At 36.9% G+C, this 18464-nt stretch overlaps 1 protein-coding gene and 1 long non-coding RNA gene across 2 annotated transcripts in view; both read left to right on the top strand.

Annotated features, from left to right (window-relative positions):
* The window catches only part of MYBPC3 (myosin binding protein C3), a 62563-nt gene extending 49189 nt beyond the window's left edge, over positions 1–13374 (top strand). Inside the window, exons 29-33 of the mRNA XM_026093232.2 lie at positions 3803–3998; positions 8810–8949; positions 9612–9771; positions 10347–10483; positions 13135–13374. Coding sequence (XP_025949017.2) covers positions 3803–3998; positions 8810–8949; positions 9612–9771; positions 10347–10483; positions 13135–13374 — 873 coding nt within the window. The remainder of the gene's footprint in view (positions 1–3802; positions 3999–8809; positions 8950–9611; positions 9772–10346; positions 10484–13134) is intronic.
* Positions 13375–14748: 1374 nt separating this feature from the next.
* Positions 14749–16687, top strand: LOC135328654 (uncharacterized). The gene is made up of 2 exons (XR_010389616.1): positions 14749–14839; positions 15584–16687. It is a non-coding gene; the product is annotated as an uncharacterized LOC135328654 (long non-coding RNA).
* Positions 16688–18464: the final 1777 nt, after the last annotated feature.

The raw sequence follows: 18464 nt of genomic DNA, 5'->3' as shown, positions 1-18464 counted from the left end.
AAACTGAACATTCTACATATGATATTTCTGAGTTAGTGTAAGCCTTTAAAAACATTTAAACATTAAACAAGCAGATATTTTTGCTGCTTTGATGTCTGAAGAAAATTCACACAGATACTGACAAGCTGTTCCATAAACAGAGGAACTGATAAAGTTGGGGGTTTACAGATTTGTGTCCTGTATCCCCTACATCACCATCTTCCCAGCACAATAACCCACCTCTTTTGGTTATGACAGCCTCACTGCAATGCTCCCCAAGAACTGCCAGTCCTCAGTTCCCCGGGCCAGGAAGAGTATACACAGCAACTAATCCAGAGCTTCACTTGCCATGTCCGATCAGCTGTTACCAAATAAAATGGGTAAAGACCAAGTCTTCCCTGATTTTTACTTAGTGTGGACACTAATTGAGGTTTCTGTGTTCCACCCTGTCACAAATTTTCACAAAACTCTACTAAGCTAATCTTAGAGATTTCTAGTCCACTGTTGAATTTGGCTGAAATGAACCAAATGATTCAAAAGCTGAGCTGACTGACTGGCAAACAAGCCATGCAACTGTATAAACTCTGTCTCCTTAAAGGTGAGTCTAAGAAAAAATGGTAAAAACTACATGAGTAACAAATTTTAGCCTGAGACCAAAACCAGAGGATTTTAATTCAAGAGATTTTTTTAAACTAGCAGAATAAATTCATAACTAGTATTGAATTGCAGCTATAGCTGCAGTTTTTAATACAAAAAAGCTACTTAGTGTACCCAATACTGAGCATTTTTTTAAAAAGCAAAGCAAAAAGAACATATTACTATTTATATTTTGAAAAAGCTTAAGTCATTGAGCATTTCTACTGAGGGAAAAGGCCTCTAACTAGATATGCCTGCAATCTTCAAATTACAAAAGGATAGAGGAGAAAATACATAAATACTAGAATTACTATGAAGTCCTGAGTCACATAACACAAGCAAGAAGTAAAGAACATTATCTAATCAAAGTATAAATCAGTGTCTTCTATTTACAGTTTCTGTGCAACCCTGTCACAATCACTTGTCCTCTATGGTCTCTGCTTTCTCATGTAACATTGAAATTCTATTAAATACCTTCCCAAGGTATCCAAATCCCATTTGCAAATATATTCAAATCTTCAGATGAAAATGTACTGAAAAAAGCAAAGTAGAACATTATTATTAGTCCGTGTCTTTTTCTCCTGAGTGCCTATAAGCACATGGGACATGCTGAAAGGAGGGGAATTGACACGTTCTTGCTTCAAAATTAACCACAGGGGCACATGATTAAAGGGATTTTATGTGCTACCAGTGGAACAGATTCACACTATCACTGTATTACAGTAATTCAGATTCACAGTATTACTGAGCCTTGCCCATCATATATGCGTGAATATAAAAACCTAAAAATATCATTTAAATTTGTTCTTTCCTTGCAGTAAAAGCCCCTGAGGTTTCTCTGGTGTGCTATTTATTCATTCTGCTACCCACTATTTGCTCTGGGATTACCTATTACACATTACAGAAATCCAGTCCCCTGGGATATGTATGAGGAACATGCTTTCTGTATGTTTAAGCTTTTCATGGTATAAAAGTATCTGAAAACCAACACTGCAAACACTTGCAATCTTCTCAAATAATGAGTTATAATGAAAATATCTGATTAACCACACTAAAACACCAGTGGCTGCAAAGCTTAATCTATAGCAAAGATGTTTCTTGTGATCAAGTATAGAAAAAAGAGACTTTATAATGCTATGATTTCTCCTGACAATCTTTACCAAGAAATTTAGGGCCAAATCTGCTATCCATTTTAAATTATTTCATCTTGCAAGCAGTCTGATAAACTAGCCAAGTATCTATCTGTAAATGCCTTGAAAAATTAGAAATGTAAACCAAAAATCTCTCTTCCATGTAGTTATAACATTGTAAGTGGGCTGTTTTTATTTTGAAAGCATTCTCCTAGCCACAATTAGCAAACAGAATCTTCATACCATTTTAAAATATAAAAGTATGTGGAAAGTAAAGTAGAGTAAATGATTTTGTCAGGATCAATAATCTGTCATGAATTGGAATAAACCCATTTTCTTTTACTTGTTCAAGAACTTCTACTATAGCTTCCAGCTGAAGGAGGGAAGCCACTTCTTCCTCCAACCGTTTTTTGTAAGAGCATTCCATGAAGTGAGACAGGCGTGTAGGTACACTTGAACTGGACAAAATAACCTTGTAGCTAGTATTTCAGAGTTACTGGCCTGAGGTAATTCTACTCCTTGCTAGGAAGCAGTAAGAAAATCAGTTACCAAATGAGAAAGATGGAGAATCCATGAAAATTTCTCATCCAAAGTTCATTATCAGCCTTGACATAATATTGGTTTTGATACTACATTTGATGATTCAGAAGACAGAGAATGAGTGTCTGTTACAGAACAGCATTTTTAGGTGGTTTTATTTAATAAATTTTTCTAATACCACAGAAAATATATAAGATGCCATACAGACTTTCAGAGCAAACAGCAGACAAACTTGAAATAAAGTAGCAGCAAAACACAAAGGCTTATTTTTATTCCACCTACCCTTAGGCACCTAAACAAACACCTGAGTATCCCAACCTCCCTATGTAGCCTAAGGAAAAAGATACAGACTTAATGGAGTATGTTCCAGACATGTGGTGAATTGAAGAGCCTTTTAGGAGGTGCTTTCTTTCACTGTTTACTAGAGATGGAGAGCAATATGTGTCCTAACTTCAGTGCCTCAGACTCTAGTTCCTACGCTGATCTAACTGTTGGCTTGGATGATCTCACTTTGGCTTCTCACCCATTTGTGTTACTTCTGGCATTCATCTAACCTTGCACTGTGCTGTTTCATAATGCTAATCTGACAGAAAATTAAAAAACAACCAAGTGAATTATTTTCTGCTAGAATAACTATGAACAAGGTTAAAAAATATGATCTGGCCCACATCTGATTTCTTGGGATTCTTCTTTTGGAGATGTACTGTGGCAGTGGTACTCAGAGTACTTCTGAATAACTAAATATTATCTACCACTTCTCCTAGAAAAGACTGACTTGATGGTGACGTAAGCCACAGATATCTTACTGATTCTACAATGTCATCTTTTATAGGTGTGGTGACACTTTGTCTGTTTAGACTGACAGTCACCAAAACAATTTTTGCAATGCAGAAAGAATTATACAGTATGTTTTACATCCTGCGACTTCAAGATATGACAAGAATTTTTTGTAAGACTTTGACACCTACGGATAGAGAATCAAATGTTTTAAGGAAGGCAGGACAAGGGGACAAAAAATTCGTAAACTCTTCACATATTAAAGACTTCTTTTAAATAAGAGTAATCACATAGATTCAGATCAACTGTCCATCTAATGCAGATTCACAGATGCATAGGAAAGAGTACAAGAGCAACATAAATACATTGTGATACTTGCTCCCAGCTTTTGGTTGTCCACTTCTTTATCCTCTTCTAAAATTAATGACATTAAGTTACTTAATTTCCTTAATGAATCCCAAATAGCAAGTAATATGTTATTTTTTCAACATCTGTTCTCAGTATGATTTCAGTCTTCTAACTAAATGGTGTCCTCAGGGCATGGTGCCACCAAACTACACAGATGAGAGCAGATACTTGCCTGCAAAAAAAACAGAAACAGGAAAGCACCTGGAGAGTCTACTATTGCAGCACCGTGTATTAGATTATGCTTCCTAGATTTACAGAACACAAAAAAACCCAGAAAAGTAAGAAAAGAAAATCTATTATAATCTAAAAAAAAAACCCTTTTTTCCCCCCAGGGTAAACCTAGACCCAAAGTCACTTGGATGAAAGATGGTCAAACACTAGACTCCAAAGATGTGGGAATTCGGAACAGCAACACAGACACAATCCTCTTTATCAGAAAGGCAGAGCTTCATCACTCAGGAGCATATGAAGTCACTCTTCAAATAGAAAACATGACTGATAAAGTTGTGATAACAATTCAAATCATAGGTAAGAACCTGATGACATAAGCATATCATACAAAACAAAATAACATCCATACTGGCTCTATGCAAAGATCCACCTACCCCAGAACCTTTGACAATGCTAGATAGCAGATGACTAGGATGAAGGTAAGAGAAGGCCTAGCATGTTGTGCTAGCTAGTGCATTTTCCCAAATTGAAATGATCTGTGTCCCAGAGACATCCTGAAGGAGGGGGATTATCTGTTTTGTCGAATAGCTTTTGGTGGATTTTTTCTTCCATGATTTTGTCCAGCCAGTTTTTGAATCCAGATCCAGTTTCAGAATCCAAACATCCTTTCGTAAGGAATTTCACCATCTAAGTGTATATACAACTGACCATTTGGTTTGTTTTGAGTCTCTCTCCTGATAATACTGCTTGATATCCATACAGTACTGTATCAGAAAGACCATGAACAATCATTTACTCGCTTTTTCCATCCTACTTGTAATTTTATGCCTTAAGTCATACTCCCCTCAGTTAACTTTTCCAAGCTGTAGCCTCCTTGTTTGTTTAGTTTCTTCTCGTTGCGTATCTTTGACCATCTTTATCATCTTTCTATCACTTCTGCTTTGACCATAGTTCTGCATAGAGCATTTGAGAGTTCTGATATTCTTGAGAATAGCCATATTGTCCCCAAAGTAGGAAAGAGAAATCCTGGAATAGAGGTACTCTTACTGAGTTTCTTCAACACATAAGTACTGTGAAGATAAAATCACTATACTAACATACCCCTACTGTTCTGACAGTTAGAAATAACAGTCTCGTGAATTTGCAAAATTCACATTTAATGCATCCACAGAAGTCAGGCATAGAAAAGATTTTTTTGAACTATCTAGTTAGCTTAAGGCTTAATGCAGGCTTGTTCTCTATTACACAATTTCTAGTCTGTTTTCTTGTGTCATTTTATAGGGATGGACTGCCAGAGTTTCAATAACTCCCCTTGGGATTTTTAGAGATATATTCTGGAATCTTGACTAATAAGAAGATTTCATTAATTTTCAGCCAGAGTTCAATTTCTCCTCACAACTCTATCCAACATTCTAGCCAATTTTTATTTATCTTTCCTTGCTCGTTCACACTGCTATCCCGAATTTCCTCCAATGCAGCAATATTTTTTCGGAATGAGTATTTTTATACAAGTATAGTTTTTAACATAACTCCTAAAGCTTTGGAATTAAAGATATAAAGCTGACTGTATTCTGCTTAAAGTTTTATAAGGTAAAGTTAGCAGAATGCGTATGCAGTAGTGTTAAGAGCAAACGAGAGACATAATGAATTGGGTCAAATATGTTTGAATTCCACCAGCTGCTTCTGCCCAAGAGGAGGGCTGTAGTTCCGCAACAACAGATGGCAACTGAGACAAAATAATCCCAAGGGACAGGGATAAAGGGGAGTTGTGCACTTTAGGCACCAAAATACCTTTCTAAAACTGGATAGTGATTCTAGATACACAGGATATTGTTATTACAGCACAGTACCAAATATCTTCTGTTCACTGTTTAGTACTGTAGAAAGACGTACGAACACATACATGTACCAGTGGTCAAAGAACAATTTCATAAAAAAAATATATGGCTGAAAAAAAAGCAAGTAATCTTACCACACAGATTATTATGTGTCAGACTTGGAGGACAGGTATTCAACTTGTAACTGCTTGGGTAGCTTGCTCAATCAAAAGGAAATAAATAAATTCCATTTAATTCCTGACTGAGAAGAGAAAGGGCTTGAAACATGCACAGATACTTCTGCAACAGAGGCATCTATTCTGATTTTTTGATTCTCTCACTCTTTCATCAGAGCTGCATCCTTTCATTTCTATCAACAGCACTTTCTGCTCCTCAGATTTTGTATTCTCTTAGCAGGAGGGAAATATGGGTGATTCAGGCACCTTTTTTTATATTAATGGCAATGCATTAGCTGCTGTAGAGAGGCATGCATAGGTCAGCTGAATGGCTGAAAAGCCAACCCAGCTTTCACAATAAGTACAATATTGTACAATAAGTACAATAAGTCAAGCACTGACCCTTTGAGAATTCTGTCAATCAGCTAACTTTCCTTAACAGATGTGTACGTGATGAGGGAATAATGCTCGTAGCTTCGTGTCCTTATCCTTTTTGGAGCAGGGCAAGAATGCAGGTAACCAAGAGCTCTGCTGCAATGGGGGTCAGTACTTGTCAGTTTGAAACAGGAGCAAACATTTCTACTACCACCACCTGCCTTTACTGCCAAAACAATTGCTGCAGTTCACTCCAGCGATCTACAACGTATGGACTTTTACTATGGAAATGCAGTAAATTTCAAGCACTTAAAGAAAGATCTTAGATAATACAAATCTCTCCAATCTCTGAAAAATATCGTTCCCCTCAAATATTCTCCCTCTAAAAGAAACAATAAATTATGTCTACCACTATGATCAAAGCAAACCTCATACTTTTTACAATTTTTTACTGTTCTGATTTATTGTTCTGATTATTTATTTGAAATAAATTACAGTAAATTTCAGTTTCTTTTTGAAAGATGGTAATTCACCCTTTATCTCTTCTTGCCATTCAACAGAAGTTAGTACTACACAAAACTGCTCAGAAAAGTTGGTGCTGAGGGCAACAGAATATTCTGAACTCCCTGCTCAAACACAGTGTCCTACGGAGAAAAACAGTCTGCTAGACATATCACTAGGATTGGCTTTTCCTATCCTCCCATCAAATTGCTAGAGATGCACTGGTTAGTACTGAGAAAGGAACTTTCTACTGTTCTGCAAAGGAATTTTGAATATACGTTCTTGCAGATTGCATTGTCTCATAAAACCATGAAGATCAAGAATATAAATATCCATTTAGATAATTTATCCATGCCCACCTTTTGTAAGACTGTCATTTACTGTACTGGGCCCTTTAGCACACCCTTTTTCTTTATTCTATCTATACCACCATGGATAGATCTGTCCTTTTTCTAGCTATCACAGAGAAATCTCACCAGTGGGCAAGCTAACAAGCATTGAGGGAAAGGGAAAAAGAGTCAGTACAGAAGTCTAAATACTACTTTAATCAAAAATATGTATTTTTCAGAACAATTTCACATACCTATTAAAAGGCTGGGACAGAGAATCGATTAGTCCAAACGATTTTTCAGATAGAGAAGCAGATTCTCATATTCACTAACGGTGTTAATCTTGAAAGGATGATCTGGAAACGCTTCCAGCACTCCATAGCTGATTTGAGATACACCTCTAAGGCAGCACAGTCCTAATCAGCAGTATCAAGTAACACAGATTCAAACATCCCAACATGAATTCCCTGCTTCTGTGGAAAACTTGATCAGCCTTCGGTGCCATCAATATTGTTTTGATCCCATTACTTGGTATGAAAACTAAGTAGAAAGGCTCCACAGCATAGCTGGTGGATAGCTACGCTTGGTGGCAACACATACCTAGATGACCACCACCTAAAAAAACAGAGTCCAACAGACAAGTGATACTTGTGGTAAAGTGCATGGACAGAACACAGTTTTTAAGAGCATCTTACAGAGAGGTTAGCAGATTTCCCTCTCCAAGATAATACAGAGGCTGTTGTTGTAAGAGTCTCTCCTCCTTTTTTTTTTAATAAGCCCGTGATAGCAGCATGCTAATCGGCTTGTGAGTCAGATTTCTTCTAACAGTCCAGGAGTTTCTTATTTCAAGAATGAGTTATATTCCACAAAGAAGAAATACTATTTCCAATTTAGTTTCTGTTCAGCACTGTTGTCTGAAATGTTTCATCCTATCTGCAAACCAAAACTCTGAAGTAAAGGGGCAAACTATATAATCCTGAAGTATCAGTAGCATTGGCCAGACTACTGTCTCAGCACATCCTAAAATTTAACCAGAAGGTGGTCAAATTTTGTCTTAGGTGCAAGCGATAATCATGGCCTTCCTACTAGTTTCAAGTTCCTGCAAACTCTATTCTTGAGAAAGCTTCATTTTGCAGGATAAAACCTCTTTCCTTGCTAATTTTAAAATATGAATGACAGTGATCTAGCATACGGATGTCAAAAAGGTATAGATAACCACAGTGAAGAGAATATTTTAAAGTATTTTCTAAAGAAAATCTTAAACTATTTGCTGCTGATTAAATAAGCCTATGCCCCTATATATTATGACCAACTCTAAAGCATGATTTGGTGAAATCTAAGGAGCTTAAGGCCTTTCACCTGGTTTTCAGTGATGACTCAGAAAATGACATTTAGAGGCTGGGCAATATGCAAGACTTCCAGGTTTGTTTCTTCAAACAAGCTGTAGCCCTGTTCTTTCTTAAGACTATCTGAAATGTATTTTCCTGCCAACAGTAACAAGTAAAACGTTCATGCATTCCCAAATGGCTGGCCTTCCTTATCCAAGAGAAATGCACCTCCAGTTGCCTATGTTGTTGCTGTTTATGTTACTCTCATGCACCTAAATGACTGAGAAATTGTACTGATTGAGTAAAACTACACGTAATAAATCTGAAAGAGTTAATCACACCCACCCAAACAACATAGTTCTTATCTGATTTAAAGGAAGAGCTTGTCTGGTCCTCATGTTAGTAATTCTACTGTGTTTTTTTCTCAGTAAGCTTCAGGCCTGCCAAAAGAGTATTAAGAAGGGTATTTGAAAATTTCCCAACTTTCCTGTTTACAGTTTCAACTTCACATAAATGAAATGCATTGCTATGGAACAACTATAGATCGATATAAAGTTCTATTTTTCCCCTGCATGGGAAGAAATGACAAAGATCACAGATATTGAACCAGAAGGTAAGATATTTTTCATGTCTCCTCTGCAGACAAGCCTGGCCCACCTCAGAATATAAAGCTTGTGGATGTGTGGGGATTTAATGCTGCCCTGGAGTGGAAACCTCCACAAGATGATGGTAATGCACAGATCTTGGGCTACACAGTCCAGAAAGCTGACAAAAAGACAATGGTGAGAAATTGTGCTGTCAGTGATTCTGTGTGCAGTTAAAACTACTCCCTGCTCAGGGAACAGAAAGACTTAAGGAAAAAAGTTAAATTCCTGACCCTCAGTTATGTGCCCAAGGTGTCCTATGGCACATAGGAGACAGTTAAATATTTAAGAATAGGATCTAAAAAGAACCAAAAGGCTGGGTGAAACCGTTTTTTTGCATTATGATACTTTCGGCAAGTGCAGGGAGAAACCAAAGGGGAGGGAGGAGGTGTTAGACTTGAACTCAGCTGCTGGGCTCCCTAGCATGTATACTGGGGAGGTGAATACTGAGAGTGGTACGTATGTCAGTCAGACTGCAAAACATCTCTTTCATGAAAGTCCCCATCAAGCAGTCATGTCCTGAGAATACAGCACGGATCTGGTTCCCCCGATATGAGTAGGGCTAAAATGCAAAGAGTTTTTCTTCAAAATGCAAACATCCATACAACTATCATGCTAGCCAGAGAATATATGTAAGAAAATTGATTAGCTAATCTTTGCAGGAAGCAAAATAATGTTCATTTCGCAAGTTACTGTTAAACACCTGTCTTTCCCTTGTAGCAAGAAGGGTCTCCACCCCAAAACTAGCACCATGGCTGACCTTTCATAGCATCTTTCTAAACAGTACAGTCTTGTTACAGGAATGGTATACTGTTTTTGATCACTATCGTCGCACAAACTGTGTAGTGTCAGACCTGATTATGGGAAATGAGTATTTTTTTCGAGTCTTCAGTGAAAATTTCTGTGGATTGAGTGAAACTGCTGCAACCACCAAAAATCCTGCCTATATTCAAAAAACAGGTAACATATTCTTCAAAATAAAGGTCACAAAAGTCAATAAGTACTACAAGTATTACATTAGTAAAGGGAAAATATAGTATTGCTAGTTGAACCAATAGAGATGTTTTCATTACTTAGTAACTAGCACTTACAAAGTATTTTAGCATGAAGACACCTTATCTAGGCAGATCTCCTGTACTAACAACTATGTGTTTTCAAAAACTGTGAATCACACAGTCTTCCTAAGCTGTATTATTTTAAGAAAAGAATATTAAGAAAATACTACAAGTGGGTGGTTATACTTGCATTCTGGGATTAAAATTTTAAGATCAGTGGGGTCCAGGCTTCCTCTGCAGACATATTATTTTCATATTTAATACAAACTGAAATCTCACGATTCCCAGGACCTTTTACTTCAACTAAAGCATTAAACACGAGGTGTATTTTAAAGACAGAGATGTGTTACATCACTAATGTCATAGCTTTCAGGCTTCCCTGAATCACACAGGCAAATTAAAATGACAAGTAGGTTGTACACAACTGAGCAGAATTTAAAATTATCACAATTCTTACTGTCTCGTTTCTTTGAATTGCAGGCACCACTTATAAGCCACCTAGTTACAAAGAACATGACTTCTCTGAACCTCCTAAATTCACTCACCCTTTAGTAGACCGTTCTGTGATTGCAGGATACAACACCACACTCAGCTGTGCTGTACGAGGAATCCCTAAGGTACTCAAATACTGTTGCAACAAGCCAGGATGGTAGCTTAGAATTCATGCCACTTCAGTGGAATTACAGTGCAACATGACTATATCAAGAAATAGTACATCTCCCCCAGTCATTCCCTACCTCAGCCATAATTAATGCTTAACCATAATGGACAGTACAGGTTTGTGTGGCTGTGCACAGAACCAGAACAGGGGAATGATCCACAGGAATATCTTTTCTTCTTTTTCCTGGGTTATTTTTTGGCTGTTTTCCCTGATCTCATTTCCCAAACAGCTACACTAAGTAGGTGGGGCAAGACAGGAAAGGAGACAGACGAAAGGACAGTCTTTGCTTACGCTCACACTACCACTGAAAATGTGTACAGTACGTAAAACCTATTCCCTAAAGGAGGTAAAAAATTACACATCTTGTCACAATGCACGTTTGACTCTCTTCAGTCTTTCAGGAAAAGAGCAGCTAATGTAATATACTGTTGAGCTAACACTATAATACATAGGAACAACAATTTTTCTCTTACATCAATACAGCCACTTAACTATTTGAGAGTCTAAGTTAGATAGCAAAATTAGCTAGCATATGACCTATTATGTGTGAGGTTTTGTGGTGGGGGGAGTTGAATCTCACAGGGATATTTTCTCACTCTAAATATATTTTTGAACTCTCTTCGGAGAGTACAGAAAGATATACTTTTGTAAGAGTCAGGAACAAGCAGAAAAAACTGTATCAGCTAGGAGCTAAATTTAGATTTCTCAAAAAAGGGAAATAGGCTCTTTGCAGTGAAGGAATTTACCATATTATGACATAATCTTGTCATAAATTTAAATTAGCACCATCCCCAAAATTGCAGTACCCCTTTTCCTTCCCCTTCTGGCTATTTATTTCCACCTTCTATCCCTTCTTCATGACAGCACAAGCCTTTGATAGCTAGATAGCAAAACATGTAAGGTAACTGGTCCAAGTTCAAACTAACGTAGGGAGAAAAAGGTAGTCTTAATGCAATCATTTGCTGCAGTTCAGTGGATGAAGAAGGAGCTCCAAACAAAACTCAAATATAAAAAGGAAGCGTGCTTACATAAACAGCTGCAAAAGAACAAGAACAGGAAGACAATAGAAACACCAGCCAAATGTGAGCAAAATCCATCTTCCAGTAGCTGCCTCAGCTTAAATTCATCGTGAAACAGTAGTATAAGTAATGTTCCTTCTCGGTTAACTGACCTTTTTGTGCATCTCTACCTAAACACTGCATTCAGTTGCAATAATTTTAAATAAGATTAAAAAAAACCTTTGCATTTTACAGCTGTTAAATACAATAGTCACACCTTTGAATGCCAGCAGGCCAGCTCTTCTTTCTGTATTAATCCAAAAGATACAAATAGTCCTCATTCTTCAGCACACCAAATACTCTTGAAGCAGCTTTTCCAAACATATTTCTGTAGTTGCATTGCCCAAATTAATCTTGGCAAAAGAAAAATTCTATACATACGGCAAAACTCTGCAATAGGTTATTTTCACAGACAGTAGCTGCTGTTGATAGACTTTTCGAATTCTGAATGACTGTAGACTATGAAGTATATCTAAAATATGATCTAAGTAGTATGAAAAAGTCACTGTTTCAGCAGAGCCAATATTCATGCCCTGGTTGCAGTGTTGAAATAAAACATATATACCCAGAAAGAGAAGGAAGCTATAGAAGAAGATGCAAAATTTTTTGAGGCAGGAAAAATTCCAGCTGGTATCTTTAAAAAAATTAAGCATAACAACTGGGATGCACTGAATTGTGTATCACAGGCCAAAGACACAAGTGATTCAATAGATTTGAATGCACTTTATAAAACAGTGCAGCAGTTGTATTCCTTCTTTATAGGCAGAGAAATAGAAGGAGAAGCTGTTAAATCTGAAAGTAAAACAGATGACCCAAAGCTTCACCTTCTACTTTTTAAACCGTAATTCTTTGCTATAGGTACTAATGAGCTGCAAAGGCACAAAAGCAGTATGCCCTAGATTTGTTTTTTCATTTTCAAAATTTTGTTTATAAAAATAAAATAAAAGTTTTCAGAAGTTTACTGGAAGTAAAACACATTGGCTTGAACTGCCATAGAGCCAAGTATTTTATTGCTCAACTGATGGCAACAGAAACTTTATTCTGAACACTAGAATTGCAGAAGAGGTACTAAAACATTTGGAAAACTCTTTCCCAGCCCAAACCTAGGCTTCCCAAGTTGACCATCCAACCTTCATGGTGCTTTCTGACAATTTTGCTGTATTAATCTGTGCAGTTTAATTCCCCTTCTATAAAATGGTACTTGAAACACCTAAATGTATTTTAATAAGCACAATAAAATAACCCATACAGAAACAAATTTGTAGCCAGTGCAAGATTTAAAAAACTTGCAATAAAAATAAGGTACAGAGCTACGTGCTTTACATGCTATTTGAAAGTTAAAGAAAATATTGAACACTTGAATTACTACTTTCATGAGCTTGTATTTTGAATGAGGAAAGGTTCCTTGAAAAATTAACATTGCTATGTAATATTTACTCCTCATAATACATACACCTTTGATGGCTAAATTAAAACACTAAGATTAGTCATAAGTCTTTCATTTTCTAACTGCTATTTTTTAAATTCTTTTTTTGTGTGTGTTCTTCAGCCAAAGATATTCTGGTACAAGAACAAAATGGATCTGTCTGGGGATGCCAAATATCGTATGTTCAGTAAACAGGGTGTGTTGACCCTGGAGATCCGGAAACCAACTCCATTTGATGGTGGTTTTTACACTTGTAAAGCTGTTAATGAGTGTGGTGAAGCTGAAATAGAGTGCAGACTGGATGTCAGAGGTAATCAGATGAATTTTGCAGATAATATTAATTCTGCAATGAAGAAACAGTAATGAATTTCTCAAAAGCTAACAGCTTCCCATTATCTAACACCAACTTATTTGGTATATACAAGCTTTGTTAATTACAAGCCCAAGGAAGATTGTGTTTTTCATGCCACACCGTTACGACAGAATTGGGTTACTTGCCAGGAAATGCAGGACTGAAGATTGACAACTATTTTGCTCCGAGTTAATAATTCTAGAGAAGAAATTTAGCACTGGAATGGAGGTCTGTCTATAAACCGTATACTGTGGATTATACAATTATCCTTTAAGCTATAATCTGTAATTGAAAGTTTAAAATTCCTAGAAATGACTCCAGAGTCATTAGCTGCAAGAACTGCTAGAAATATGTAAAAGGTAGTGCGTACTACATTACAAATAATTTTTAGGTGAACATTGATAACTTACTTTGCTTGTCAAAAAGGCCAGGAAAAGAAGGTGTACATTTACAACACAGTAAGAAATATTTTGACTAAGATTTTTGGGAAAGTCACTAGTAATGTACCTATTTGACAACATAAACATGCATAGCACCATTGTAAATGCAGGTCAAAAGCAGAAACATCTGTGAAAATGAGCTGTGTAACAGCCACTGGCAGAAATCTGGCTTCGCAACACGGAGACTGAAGGTACGTCTACACAGCACAGAGTTCGAGATACTTTGCTCAGAGCTCACTCTGTACTGTACTGTACACGGTGCACACAGCAGTGCGGGCCACCAAGATCCTTGTTTGGGTCCTGGAAGCAAGTGCTACAGCTGCATTCCTACTGTGATGAACTTGGGCGAACAACTCTGAAATGCCCAGCCAACACATGCAGCGCCTTACTAAGGCAGCTGTGCTACTTCCAGTTGAACAGTTAGCTCAAGTATTTCTGTGCAGTGCTGTACTGTGCAGCGTGAACATTGCTCAAAAGCTATAGCCAGAAAGATCTCTTCACTTAAACAGTTAATATACTGTCACATTGCCCACCTAAAATGAACCACAACACTGAAGATAACGTACCATTCATTCTGTAAATGAATACAGATCATGAGAGGACACATAATCTGGTAATCTGAACAACAAAGTAACTGCATCTGTTGCAATTCTAAAGATGACACTAAGCCTTTTCTTCTAAGAGATAGTTAAGACCACCACAGAAGTAAAATGCTTCCTAGTGATTTCTCATGAGAAAGCCTCTCAACTAAAATTATGGTAGGCACATGAGTTTTCACAATTAAATGTGAGAAAGGCAGTTTAGCAACTGCAAGTTAATATTATCATCTTCTGAGGACTGCCTTAGGAACATTAAATCTTCCTAAAATTGTTACAGAGAAAAAACAAGTACTGCAAAGCATCCGTATTTCACCTTCAGCACCAGGTCTTGATATTTTTTAATTAGCTTCCTTTAATATCTGATTGTATCTTAATTTTTTTTTTCATCCTCCAGCACCTCAGTAAAACTCTGAATTTCAGCTCATCTGCAAGTCAAGGTATGAATCCAAATGATTCAGCTGGACAAATGAACTCTGGGTGTTTGGTTAGATATAAGATGAAACAATGTTTAGTTTTTCACGGAAACAATGTTTAGTTTTTTACAGAGTTTATGGAATTTTGGTAATCTTGGAGGGGTGCTTGTTTTGTTTTGTTTTTGTTTTCTTTTGAATAATTATACTAAGATCACATTCCTGCAAGGCACCTTTATTTGATTTATATTGAAGTCAAGATTTGATATTCTCAATCTTTAACAGGCTGTGTGCAGTGTGGAAATCTGTGAGAACAATGTAATAGTTTGTTGACTCTTTTTCCTTAATTCACTACAAGCACTCCCTCTAGGATGCTGTTTGCTATTTATTAACAGAGAGCTAACTGGTATCATTAATCTGTGTACATTATTTTAACCAAACAAACACACTTTAAATCATCCATCTATGCATCTTTAAGTGATGCATCTAAAAGTGTTATGTACCTTCAGACTTTTTAAAAATAACTGCTTGTTTCTTATAGCCATTTAAGTGTGTTTGACAATAAACCCTTCTCCCCATTCTCTGTCTCAGCATTGGGAATGGAACTTGAAAAGACGAAAAACGAAGAGATGAATGAAGGATAATTTCAGTTACATTTAGAATCCTGCTTATCTTAAGTCATTTAATACTTTTGTACTGGGAGGAGAGGTTATAGTGTAGTGTCGTACTCAGGCAGCATTTTTTTCAGACAATATTTCTCTCTTCCCTTAGGTTTCTTCTAGTTACATAGCCCCAGTCTCCAGGTGAAGAAATCCAGGGAAAACAAGATAAAAATTTCTCCCCATTACATACATAAGACATGTCTGAAAAAACAAACGTTACAATTACACATGAAATCAATCCGTTCCTAAAGTCTGAAATGAACATGAGCCCTCAATTCTGCAGTTCTCTCCATTTGCTCTTCTCAGAATTCTGAGATGCTTCATCAAAGTTGCTCAGAAATAGTGAAATACTAACAAATTATTTGTAATACTCTTTCAACTTCTGTTATACTGATTTCTGCACAACAGAAAGTAACTTTCACTCCTGCTCTTATTGCTAATGGTTGAAATACTCACTTCAATGCTCTTGAGCAGATCTTTGTAGACCCATGTCTGAAACACACCATTCAACAATCGCTGGCTTAAGCTACTGTTCTGCCTTATATAGAAAATTGTTTCTTTGGTAATGACTCACTATTGTTTTTCTAGTTTTGTTTTTTTTAAGACACCAGCATAAAGATCCAGTTATTAGATGTTTCTGCTACTGATTATAGCTATCACATAATAATTTACAGAGATAGTTCTGTCCGCTGGACTTCTGTCTAGTGGATATCATCAGATGAAACAATGCAAGATGTAGTGAGGAAGATTATTTGCACATAAATAAAATTTTCAAAACAAAAAGTCTGTGATGAATGCAATAAACTTACTATAATCTAATATCATGAAAGGCTTTTGAAAAAAATCTATGAATGGTTACATATTTTTCCAGGTAATTAAGTCAAATGAAACTACAGAGTTTCTGGCTTCTCACCCAGCAGTTCAAATAGGGATTTGTTTGGTTTTTTTGACCTGCAGCAGTAATTAGTTTCTGGCTAGAAATTGCTTTTCCATGAAACCACAGTACAACAGAAGGTGAGAAGACAAAATTAATCCAGGAAGCATTGCTTTTTGGAAGAATCAGCACAAATGAACTGAAGTAATACTCCAGACTTCAGCTGCTCTCCTGCTGCCAATATGCTAGTTGAGATGGGAAAGTGTGTCTGACACAGCATTTTAATTGTACTAAACAAGCAAAAAAATCTTCATAATAAAAAACACTTATGCAATGAGATATGTATTTGTGTTATTATGGTATCAGAACACAGAAGGATATTCCTCTTACATCATATTCAACTTATGCAAGGTGAACATTTGTCTGCTATAGATCGTTATTATTCCAAGAATAAATAAAAGGAGGAATGAAAATACAGAAACAAGTTTATTTTCTTTCTTTTTTTTATTTTTTCTGGGCAACAGTATTGTTTTAAAAGCAAGGCATATACCACACATAAAAGTCAGAGACATGCTCTACATCATAAAGAACCTACTACCAGAATGTGAAGTGGAGTTAGAGGATCATCCCAGCATTTGTATGACAGTTTCTATAGAAAAGCAGAGATTGAATTGCAAGAGTTTAGATTACAAAGGACAGTTTATCCTAAAGAGAGTTAGATGCTTTAACAAATATATTCTGTTACAGAAATGTGTTTCATGAAGAGAGTAGACTTTCGTGCTTTAATATGACACAATACTGGAAGGGCTCACAAACGTAAACCAAGAGTCCTTAAAAAAAAAAGTGGCATTTTCCACTCAATTATTAGCTGTTCAACATGAATATGACTATTTGTGCGAAGAGCAGTATCTTCACAACTGAGCATTTTTTTCCTCCTCGGCTGTTGGAAGTATTGCAAATTGATGCTTTCCTTAAATGTTAGTTCATGTTTTCAAGAAATTTGATTGTTTAAGCGGTCTTCAGGTATAAAATTCCACTGCTTGTGTATACAAAGATCATAAATTTTCAGTACTCACAAGTCTACTTTCTACTGCTTAAAAGTCCTTGAACTAATGACAATCAAAGGTCTCCAAAAAATTGGCTGAGGTGCTACTTTTGGAAGCATACTTCCTGCAGTATAGCTCCAAGAAGTTAGAACATAACTTTACAGGGCCTTCTAAGATAATTCTGCACTTCTACACGAAAAAACATGAATTAGTTTTAACTTGTAAAACTTTCAAATGACAAAGAGCAAACCAAATCCAAACCCGAACAGTTACAGTAAAGAAGCACACTCTCGTTAGGTTTCTGAAGATTATTTCTAAAAAATCTGAATTCTAAAAATTCAGAATACCAGCCACTCCTTGCACAGTGAAAAATGCAGAAAGCTTGATGTTTGTAAAAATCATACACAGAAAGGCTGTACTGCATGACTGCCAATGACCCCTAGTGTGGGGTCCCTGTATGGCCTCCTGTTAGCAAAACGGCAGGGACAGCAACAGCTCTTAGGACAGGAATATGAGTCCAAGAGTGTGTGTGAATGGGGAACAGGCGGGGAGGGCGTTTCCTCAAACTGATAATGCTGAAGGGGAAGGTGACTGTCAGTGAGATTAAACAGTAACCAAGGAACTACAGAGACCTTTGAAATAATGGAGTCGTCATCTCGAAAAGAACTATAAAAATAACAAGAATATTTCTAACAGTGGACAGAGAGAAGAGATCACTGCCTCTGTCGAGGCCTGTCAGAGCTGCCTCAGACACAGTGAGCAGCCTGCATGCAGCTAGTGGGCTGTCAGTATGGGGTGGAACAAGCAGAGACCCACCTGGGGTGCGTGCAGCAAACAGTGTATATTATATAGTGTACCCCGTAACGTATCGCAGTTTGTAGGAAGCAACACTGAGCTAGAGAAATCCCATCTCCAGCAGAAGGCATGGGTAAGCAGGGCCACCTGCACTCCCAGAAGATGCGGTGTGTTTGCAACCTGCATTGCCGGCGTGCACATAACTGTTGGGGGGGGGGGGGGGAAGAGGGGAATGAAGAGGGGAATTATTTATAGAAAGATATAGAAACTTGTAG

Source organism: Dromaius novaehollandiae, chromosome 5, assembly GCF_036370855.1.
Source record: "Dromaius novaehollandiae isolate bDroNov1 chromosome 5, bDroNov1.hap1, whole genome shotgun sequence".
NCBI lineage: Eukaryota > Metazoa > Chordata > Aves > Casuariiformes > Dromaiidae > Dromaius > Dromaius novaehollandiae.
This window is presented reverse-complemented; position numbering and strand designations above follow the sequence as displayed.